Source organism: Chanodichthys erythropterus, chromosome 10 (genome assembly GCF_024489055.1).
Source record: "Chanodichthys erythropterus isolate Z2021 chromosome 10, ASM2448905v1, whole genome shotgun sequence".
NCBI classification, from domain to species: Eukaryota; Metazoa; Chordata; class Actinopteri; order Cypriniformes; family Xenocyprididae; genus Chanodichthys; species Chanodichthys erythropterus.
Window position 1 is genome coordinate 53,837,450 of NC_090230.1, and position 10,851 is coordinate 53,848,300.

Sequence of the window (10,851 nt, forward strand, 5' to 3'; positions counted from 1 at the left end):
AGATTCTCTACAGCAAATTAAAATCTCATCAGTGGCCTCCTTATGCGAAAAAGGGGGCTAAGAATCGTTTGTGGGTTTTACCAGCATCTGCAAACCTCACTTTCTCATGACAATCTGCATTGTTCTTGGGGATTAGATATTAATCATCTCAAAATGAGGATGAAAGTCTAATTCCAGCATCAGAATTGAAACCAAATGTCATCCTAATTGTAGTTTTATGTACTTATGAGTGAGTGACAAGGCAAAATGAGCATTCACTTTATTTAAATGCTCATCCCATTCATGGCATCCCAAGAGATTTTAATTGTTGACCACTAGGATACCATATACATGTACTTCACTGCCACCTGCTGGATCAAGGACAAAACCACACATTGAAGACAATATGCAAAATGGCATAGAAAAAAAAAGTTTATTCTTTAGTCACTGTTTGCTATTATTTCACAATGAAGGAACAAACTGTATATTTGTCATTTGTGTTATATTAAGGTTATTCTAAAACCAAGTGATCTATGATTATAAACAATCAGGTTAGTACAAGAAATACATTTCATGAATCTCTTCTGATTTATTAATAGTATTTTCAAAATATATATTTGGATGTTGTTATATATTTGGATATTCTTTCACATTATAGCACTTTAGCCGTGATGTCTTCTGTGTTATGACGGGTTTGTGCTGGATACATTCATTTGTCATCTTCACCACAGATCTTCAGCAGGGTTTGACAATAATCCCCTGATACTTCAGACTACAATTAAAAAAAATAATCATCATTTATGTGACTGCAGACATTAAACATCATACTGCACTTGCTAAACATTCAGAGCCTTTATTATTTAGAAATACGTTTAAGATCTTTGCTAAAGAGCACTGGTTTTAGAGAGGTAGAGGCAAGCTGGAGGATAATAGCAAGTTCATAGTAAAGTAAAATAAACAATGAAAAGGGAACAAACAAAGAAACATGTCGAGGCTTCAATGCAGGAGATTTGTGATTACAAAGGGGACGTCAGGTCGCAGTGCAATGCGTGTTTGATAGTCTAGCAGAGAGGCACACATGCTGGTCAAAACGCTACAGTACAATATCAAACTGGCATGAGGTTTTACACTGAACCTCAGTGAAATCAACATGGCTTAGGATGTTTTCATGCAGTCAATTGAATTAGCAAATTCAATTTATGAACCTCATCAAGATGCTCAGCCACATGCTTCAAGTCCAATTCAGTCATAGTCTTGACTAAGTGAGCAGTGTTTTCTGACCAGCTTTAATACCATTCTTCACCAACAGTGCACAACAAAACTAAACTGTCAACACAATTAAAACCTAATTATAAATGTCATGATTTTTTTAACTGATACACCACAATTCAGTTGTAAGTTAGGGTTTAAAGAAAATGTAGAGTTTCCCACTGGTAACTACAACATTATGATGGCATTCATGAGCAAAAAAATTTGATTTCAACATGACTTGAAAGCAGCTATCACCTAGAAAATCGAGACAGGGATAACTGCAGATCATAATGGGCATGCCGAAAGGTACAGGGGTTGGACAATGAAACTGAAACACCTGGTTTTAGACCACAATCATTTATTAATATGGTCTAGGGCCTACTTTTGCAACCAATACAGCATCAATGTATCTTGGAAATGACAGATACAAGTCCTACACAGTGGCCAGAGGGACTGATGCAGTAAACACAGTGCAGCGCTTCCGTGTTCTACGTCTGAACGCCGGTGTTTGGTGTTACAGAGCTTGAATTTCGGCGTGGGATTGTGCGTATTGCACATTATTTTTCGCATTCGCACAGTTTTTGTGTTCACACCCAAAGTGCACGAACATAAAGCCGCCTCTCAGTACTAAATTGAGTTATTTTTTGCTGCTTATTGCACTTAAGCAGTCAAATACACACAAAATAATGTCAAAATGCCGGTCTTGGAGAGTATTCACGTAAACAGTCATTTATGTTTTAAAGGGTTAGTTCACCCCAAAATGAAAATTCTGTCACTAATTACTGACCCTCATGTCGTTCCACACTCATAAAAGTTTCATTCTTCTTCGGAAGACAAATTAAGATGTTTTTGATAACAGAATGCTGCCAGATTTCCTTTCATAGACTGCCTTTGCAACTACCACTCTGACGCTTCAAAAACTTCAAAAAGAAATTGGAAAACTAATTCAGATTTTCTGAAGAGAATCAATTACTTGTTATGATGAACAGATTTCATTTAGGCTTTTACTCGCATGTAAATATTGATCAGCCAACATAAGCAGAAGCTCAACCGAATGTGAATAACACACAAGAACCAACTTCTTCTGGAAGCTCAAATGTGTTTCGTAACCAATGAGGTTCATTCTCGTGTGTTACGCAGCACGGAAGAGGAAACTTAGCTATTGAAGTTTGGTTCAGTTGAGCTTCTGCTTATGTTGGCTGATCAATGTTTACATGCGGGTAAAAGCATAAATTAAATCTTTTCATCATAACAAGCGATTGATTCTCTTCAGAAAATCTGGACTAAGCGTTTTTGAAGCGTCAAAGTGATAGTTGCAAAGGCAGTCTATGGAAGGAAATCTGAGAGCATTCTGTTATCAAAAATACCTTAATTTGTCTTCCGAAGAAGTACGAAACTCTTATGAGTGTGGAACGACATGAGGGTAATTAATGACAGAATTTTCATTTTGGGGTGAACTAACTGTTTAGGTGAATGTAAAGAGTTGAGAAAGAAAACAAATGTGTATAATATATCCATGTGTTAAGCCTCTTTGGGGCCTCTTGTGTCAACAGTTAATCCTGTCGGATGTGGTTCGTCCTATGTGGTGGTATGCCAACTTGCTGTCCTTGTCAAAGATGAGCCAGCGAGATGCGCACCAACAATTTGTTCACTTTTGAACTCTGATATATCTCCCATTATGTTGTGTAGATTGCAATATTTCATGTACAGCAGTGCTATTGCTCTGCTAATTCAACCTTCACACTCTGCTCTTACTGATGGAATGTAAAATGAGTGAAGATTGGCCACTAGGTCACGCATTTATAGGTGCAAAACACTATATTAGCAAGTGTTTAAGGTTCATTGTCCAACCCCTGTACACAATGCTACAACAGAAACTAACCCCTAACTCACCCCATAGCATAACAAGCAGCTTTCGTGACCAAAGACTTTTCAGCACACCCGCTACTTTTCGGCATGCCCATTACTTCAACCTGCAAATACGCATACTTGAGAAAACCCACAGGTTTTCTCAAGGTGTTTAGGGCGGGACTGATCACCCACTGAGGATGTGAATCATTTCCTCTGCAATACATGTTCAGACACTGGTCATGCGAGTCATTCACATGTTACTTAAGGTGTAAATCAATTTTCAGTAAAGTTAAGGAACAAAATGGGATCTTGTTAAAAGCGCATTTTTAGGAGCAAAAAAGGATTTTGGACAATGACATTCTTGACTTATAAGTTCTTATTTAATGCTTCCTACCTCAAGGGCGGAGTATAAGGAAGAGCCAAACAGCTTCTTATATTCTGTCTTGATCTCCTGCAGGTCGAGCTCTGAACGGCCCACTATAATTCTAGTTAAGGTAGATTCAGTGGTACCCGCACCCTGAAAAAAGAAGTTTCTATTCAAAAATTCTGCTCGTTTTGTTCTAGAGTTTCACAGTTTTAGACATTTCATTGTAATGTGGTAAAAAAGGGGAATACAGAAAGACAGATCTAACCTTCATGCTTTTATAAAGGCGCTCAGCAAGGTATGCTGGGACACTCTTCACACATTTCACTAAAGTAGAGGCATTTTCAATTAGATTTTTCAAGTGGAAAATTACAGCATGTAACTTTAGAAGCTTGTTTCCACCACAAAATAAAAAATAGATAATTGCAACTTTTTATTTTAACCACACATGACTTTTCAGAAGTGCATGATATATTGTAAAGTTAGAATTGCGAGATATAAACTCACAATTTGCAAGTTATAAAGTCAGAATCGCGAGACTTTTTTTCTCTCATTTCTGACTTCTTTTCTCGCAAATGTGAGTTTTTATCTTGCAATTCTGACTTCTTTTCTCAGAACTGTGAGATATAAACTTGCAATTGTCAGTTATAAAGTCCAATTCTGAGGGTGAAAAAAAGACTGTGAGTTTATACCTCACAAATCTGACTTTAAAACACACCCTTGCAACTATATATCACGCAATTCTGAGAAGAAAAATGTCAGAATTGTAAGATAAAAAGTTGCAATTAGCTTTTTTTATTTTTTCATTCAGTGGCACAAACAAGCTTTTATATGTAAAAATAAAATGATAAAATAATTTACAAAAAAAAAAAAAAAAAATGCATGCATAGCATAAGGAAGAGCCGTTCACACAGAATACGTTTTTGTGGTTAAAAACAGTCGCAGGTCAAGTGAAAAAAACAAAACATGAAAGGTATAGAGACACGTTTTTTAAAAAGTTGAACATTTTAACTTGACCGCCGCATTTTTAGAATGACGTGTCATGCATGACATGCTGTGAAAGATGTGAGCACAACAGTCAAACACATCCATCTAGCAAGTTTACACTGAAAAACAATGAAAAAAGTAGTGCAGTGGAATGAAAAAACGTGTTGTGTGAATGGCCCCTAATAGTGCCTTAACAAACACCACTAAAAAAAAAAACTTTAAAATGTCACCTATAGCCACCAGAATATCCTCAAGTTTTCCAGACATCTCCTTTTCAATGCTTTCCTGAAGGGTCTTTCCACTCAGACTCTTATACTCAACCAGAGCTAAGACAAAAAGATTGAAAGACATTTCACACTGCTGAAAGTAAACAGTAACACTGCTCATCAGTGGGTGATTCTGAAACTATAGTATTCCATTCAATTCTGATTATCACTCTTTGACATTTAGTTTACTTCGAAATTACTATAAATTCTATAAATTAATTTATATATTATAAAAATAATATATAAAATGAGGGATATTTTTTCTCAGATACTTTGTCTGAGCTGAGGAACGCTTCTGTGGCAGAGGATGTCGATAAACTTGCTCTCGTCCGTTCCCCACTTTTTCTCTCCCGCCTCATACAAGATCTGCACAAAAATATCAATTGTAGATATAACAGAAAATAGCCACATGCTTTCCGCCATTTTGAAGGGTGGAACACAGTCTTGGGACATTTTGTTTTTTCATTTTGATTCATTTAGCTGAAGTTAAGCAACTGACAAAAGATTAGCAATAGTGTCTTCACTTCACCTTAGCATCCGCTTTAGCTTTTGCCACATCCACATTGGTACTTTCATCCCTCTTGCCCTTTTAGTTAGAAAGACAAACAAATTGTAAGCGTGACAGCTGCATAACTCATTTGAATTAATTTAAATATGATGCAGGACTGAAAAAAATGATTTGACTGTACCTCAGCGAGGATCAACAATGTTTTTTCGAAGTCCCCTGACACCTCAGATTTCAGGTCGTGAACTAGAGCTCTTCCGGTTTCTGAAAACGACAGTTAATGAGATTCAAGGGTCAAAATACCCAGCAAAATATTGTAAATAATATTTCTTGGGTGAAAAAAAAATGAAAAGAGTAACATTAAAGATACAAACCAGCCAAATATGCATCACACAGAGCCTTGATCTGATGGTTGGAGCGTGATGCAAATAGTTCTACCAAAACGCTTTCGTCTGTACCAGCACCCTGTGATGAAAGTCATTCTGTTAGCAACTTCAATAGCTAAGTTTTCATCCAAAGCAGCAAATTTAACTTATGCACCAAATGGGGATTTCACATAAAACATTTGCGAATAAAGCACAGTTTCATCCCATGTGTTCAAGAGAACTAAATCATCACTTCCTGGCAAATTGGTGCAAAATATCTGTAATAAAAATGGAAGTTGTTGCAATCGGTGAAGCCACTGTGGCTCTATTTTCCTACATCACAAATGACTTGCGCCTCAGAGCGCACAGACAAAATGCAATAAACACTGTCATGGTATCTTGTGTTCGGAGGTGAATAACGTCTGGTGTTTGGGAACCCAGTCGTGCGAGAGGTCATTATACCAAATCATTTTGATGACAGACTTTTGCTCAAGCATTTCAAAACGATCAAACCAACATTTGAGATGCTGTGCAATAAAATTGGTCCACTGGTTAGTCCAGTTATGCCATCTCACATGAGTTCTCACATGAGGCAAAGTTATTTGAGTTTCTTGTTGTGCACTGAGGAATTTATTAGTAGTTTACAGTCTGTACGGAAAGTATTCAGACCCCCTTAAATTTTTCACTCTTTGTTATATTGCAGCTATAATCTAAAATCATTTTAGTTCATTTTTTTCCTCAATGTACACACAGCACCCCATATTGACAGAAAAACACAGAATTGTTGACATTTTTGCAGATTTATTAAAAAAGAAAAACTGAAATATCACATGGTCCTAAGTATTCAGACCCTTTGCTGTGACACTCATATATTTAACTCAGGGGCTGTCCATTTCTTCTGATCATCCTTGAGATGGTTCTACACCATTATTTGAGTCCAGCTGTGTTTGATTATACTGATTGGACTTGATTAGGAAAGCCACACACCTGTCTATATAAGACCTTACAGCTCACAGTGCATGTCAGAGCAAATGAGAATCATGAGGTCAAAGGAACTGCCTGAAGAGCTCAGAGACAGAATTGTGGCAAGGCACAGATCTGGCCAAGGTTACAAAAAAAATTCTGCTGCACTTAAGGTTCCTAAGAGCACAGTGGCATCCATAATCCTTAAATGAAAGACGTTTGGGACGACCAGAACCCTTCCTAGAGCTGGCCGTCCGGCCAAACTGAGCTATCGGGGGAGAAGAGCCTTGGTGAGAGAGGTAAAGAAGAACCCAAAGATCACTGTGGCTGAGCTCCAGAGATGCAGTCGGGAGATGAGAGAAAGTTGTAGAAAGTCAACCATCACTGCAGCCCTCCACCAGTCGGGGCTTTATGGCAGATTGGCCCGACAGAAGCCTCTCCTCAGTGCAAGACACATGAAAGCCCGCAGCCCGGAGTTTGCCAAGATGGTGAGAAATAAGATTCTCTGGTCTGATGAGACCAAGATAGAACTTTTGGCCTTAATTCTAAGCGGTATGTGTGGAGAAAACCAGGCACTGCTCATCACCTGTCCAATACTGTCCCAACAGTGAAGCATGGTGGTGGCAGCATCATGCTGTGGGGGTGTTTTTCAGCTGCAGGGACAGGACGACTGGTTGCAATCGAGGGAAAGATAAATGCGGCCAAGTACAGGGATATCCTGGATGAAAACCTTCTCCAGAGTGCTCAGGACCTCAGACTGGGCCGAAGGTTTACCTTCCAACAAGACAATGACCCTAAGCACACAGATAAAATAACGAAGGAGTGGCTTCACAACAACTCCGTGACTGTTCTTGAATGGCCCAGCCAGAGCCCTGACTTAAACCCAATTGAGCATCTCTGGAGAGACCTAAAAATGGCTGTCCACCAATGTTTACCATCCAACCTGACAGAACTGGAGAGGATCTGGAAGGAGGAATGGCAGAGGATCCCCAAATCCAGGTGTGAAAAACTTGTTGCATCTTTCCCAAAAAGACTCATGTCTGTATTAGATCAAAAGGGTGCTTCTACTAAATACTGAGCAAAGGGTCTGAATACTTAGGACCATGTGATATTTCAGTTTTTCTTTTTTAATAAATCTGCAAAAATGTCAACTATTCTGTGTTTTTCTGTCAATATTGGGTGCTGTGTGTACATTAATGAGGGGGAAAAATGAACTTAAATGATTTTAGCAAATGGCTGCAATATAACAAAGAGTGAAAAATGTAAGGGGGTCTGAATACTTTCTGTACCCACTGTATGTGCAAGTCTTCATATTGGATAAATAAAATCAGCCTCAACTGAGCGCATATGTTTTTAGAATGTTACTTATATGCATACGTTTAGAATTATACGCATCTTTGCATTTCCATCCAGCGTTTTTTATGCTGTATTCCAAAATTTGCATGAAAATAGATGTGTGCAAAACATAGCTAATGACTTCATTTTGGTTCAATTCTAAATAAAGTCCAAATAAAGACATTTAAACTATTAGCTGTCAAACAGAAACAAGATTGTGTACTTTTATAGCACGCATGAACTCTTGGCAGTCAAACTTAGCAGGAGAAGTGATCAGGGCCACCAAAATATCTTCAAAATCTCCACGTGTATCACCTTCCAAGTCATCGCAAAGAGTCTAAGATGAAAAAACATATGCATGGCTTTAAAACATTAGACAACAGTAATTTGCAACATTGTCCAGGGAATGTGTCAGCGGTGGTGTTTTACCCTTCCAGTGGCGTCCTGATACGCTTTACAGATCAGCTGGCGCTGGGCATTGCTTCTTTGAGTCAGAATGTCAATAAGAGTCTTTTCAGTAGTGCCTGAGAAATTGCAAATGCAAACATGCATATTTACACATACAGTTCCTCATTGTGTCATAAGGTCAATGACAGCCAGTAAAAAAAAGCAACAAGGTTTCAACATCTCAGATGAATGTGTGCAGTGTAAGTTTACTAAAGTCCACACCCAGGTTAGTGCCTTACCAATGCCTTCGATGGCTTTCCTTAAAGCAGCAGCATCCTCCCCTGGATTAAAGCCAGGCTTCTCCTTAATGGTGCCACGTGATGTTGACTTAATAAAACATGACTAAATAATTATGCTTGAATATACAATAAATATTGACTGTATGAAACTACTAAAAGACATGACATGCTGATAACTAAATAATTATGCTCAAAATACAATATATATTGACTGTATAAAACTACTAAAAGACATGACATGGTGATAACTAAATAATTATGCTCAAATACAATTTACTGTATAAAACTATTAATATACAATGCCAAACTTACATTAACAGTCAGAGAGGAGGGGGACTCCAGGAGAAGATCCAAATCATCCTGAAAGTAAAACAGAAAGTATTACATTTTCTGAATAAACTATTATCTTTATTAAATAACACTTTCAGAAGAAGAAAAGTAAATGTAATGTTAATCTTTGCTGAAATGGTTGAAGTGAAACTGAAAAGAAAAAAAAAAAAGTGTACTGACCCATACAGAAGACATTCCTGCTGTTTGTGGGTCGGTTTAAGTTCTGCAATCAGATATTAGTTATATTGTAAATAAATGTAAATGAATATTCTTCTGTTTTTTAGTCACTATCAAAAGTTTGGATAATGTAAAGCTGAATTAATTCCCCTAAGGCTGCGTATCTTTACGCATTTATGATGAATTTGGTCAAAATGGAGGATTACATCGCAAACAGGCAAGAATCATAGCAAAGTTTTATGCTCTATGCAATTTTATGAACGATTAACGACAGCATGACAAAATCCGTTAACATCACTATGCTCGCTGAGAGAAAACCCAACAAAACGTGATGATTCTCGCGTCTTTTACAGACGAATACTTGGCAACACACATCGTAACACAGAAAAACATCAAAATCGACCTTGTTGGTAAGTGCAGGACTGGCATAAACACATATTTCAGTATACATCGCAACAAAACTTTCAACTTTACCTCTGCTAAATCGTCTCTGTGTGTCCACTATAAGCCACACCTTTCACGACTGTGACAACTCCCAAACACTAGAGGATATGAGATCAAAATGAGATCATGAGTTCGGCCTGAATGCGTTTATCACGCTAGTTTTACATACGTGGCCACAACTGAGAGCCAAAAATCACATAGCCTCCCTAAATGATGAATGTGGTGATAAAATCTGGCGAATGTTTCAGCTCATAATATGACTTTGCATTTATTCCCCAATGCAGTATTGGTAAAATACATAGCCTACACCGTACTATATGTTAAATATAGGGCCAATATTTCTATTATACGTTGTATTTTTAGCATAAGCATAACAAATTACCTATTATTACTACTGATAGGCTACAAAATTATTACTAAATATTGAAAATTGAAGCATCGTTATTCTTCTAAAGTGTTTCTTTGTTTTAATTTTTGTTTTGCTTTAAATAACATTTCATTTCCCACCAGTACACATTTATTTTCTTATCATTTTTTGTCATGTATAATAAATAAATCCTATATTAAAAAAGCTCATGTTCCCAGGACAACAATTTTTTTTTTTTTTCATATGATTAATCTATGAGTTTAATGAGTCAGGGCTCGTGTTAGCAGTACATTTATACCAAAATGAGCAAAAGAAACCTCATATCCGGTTAGGTTTATAACTTACATTAAACCACATTTCATAATTTCCTAAGCAAATAAGGAAGTTGACTGATTGTATTATTAACTTTGAATCTTCTGCCAGGACCAGCTGCTGTTAGCACAGTCATAAAACCATAATCTGAATGAAACATTAAATATAAATATGTTTATATATGAGCTGAATGTTTCATGAGTACAGTATTTTAAAAGTGCTGGATCTTTGTGAGAAAAATAAAAAGAAATAATCTGGACAAACTCTTGATTTATAACTGCACAATATACTCATGTTCAGTCATAAAATAATGCATATAACCTATTTCACTAGTCCTTTCCTGTACACTTTGGTTGTGAAAGTTACACAATGTCCTGCATTGAAGATCTCTACCACACATCCTATATATAAACTAAAACCTATGCATAAGACAGTGAATAATCCCCATCACTAGCCAACTCACTCTACAAGCCCAACAACAATATTTACCTGAGACAGATGTAACATTAAGCTATAAGATGTCTCCAAAGTCAGTGTTTTCCATGTCACTCTCCTCTTTTTGAATCCTACAGCGTAAAGTGCAGAGCAGGTAGAGACAGATAAGAAGATAGACTGAAACCACTGCCCATATGACTGTTCCATACAGAACAAACGACAGCAGGATACCAT

At 37.1% G+C, this 10,851-nt stretch overlaps 1 protein-coding gene across 2 annotated transcripts; it reads right to left on the minus strand.

Moving 5' to 3' along the window:
* Positions 1 to 385: 385 nt before the first annotated feature.
* On the minus strand, positions 386 to 9,610 carry anxa3b (annexin A3b). Of its 2 annotated transcripts, none has more exons than XM_067398201.1 (14): positions 9,534 to 9,610; positions 9,063 to 9,105; positions 8,865 to 8,912; positions 8,553 to 8,640; positions 8,296 to 8,390; positions 8,090 to 8,203; positions 5,578 to 5,668; positions 5,388 to 5,467; positions 5,228 to 5,284; positions 4,971 to 5,064; positions 4,663 to 4,758; positions 3,714 to 3,772; positions 3,476 to 3,598; positions 386 to 751 (listed from the first exon to the last, which is right to left on the minus strand). In XM_067398201.1, the coding sequence occupies exons 2-14, from the start codon at positions 9,075 to 9,077 to the stop codon at positions 689 to 691; spliced, it is 1,023 nt and encodes a 340-aa protein (XP_067254302.1). In that variant the 5' UTR covers positions 9,078 to 9,105; positions 9,534 to 9,610; the 3' UTR covers positions 386 to 688. The 2 variants fall into 2 exon arrangements, with proteins under 2 accessions (XP_067254302.1, XP_067254303.1); XM_067398202.1 differs by lacking the exon at positions 9,534 to 9,610 and adding an exon at positions 9,463 to 9,509.
* Between the last annotated feature and the right edge of the window lie 1,241 nt (positions 9,611 to 10,851).

Bases quoted from the DNA above. Each gene is read 5' to 3' on its own strand.
- anxa3b (XM_067398201.1), bottom strand. The intron at 5,285-5,387 runs GTACAGTCAAAT...TCTAACTAAAAG, and splicing joins CATTGTTGATCCTCGCTGAG to GGCAAGAGGGATGAAAGTAC. The intron at 3,773-4,662 runs GTGACATTTTAA...CCTCTACTTTAG, and splicing joins GGATATTCTGGTGGCTATAG to TGAAATGTGTGAAGAGTGTC.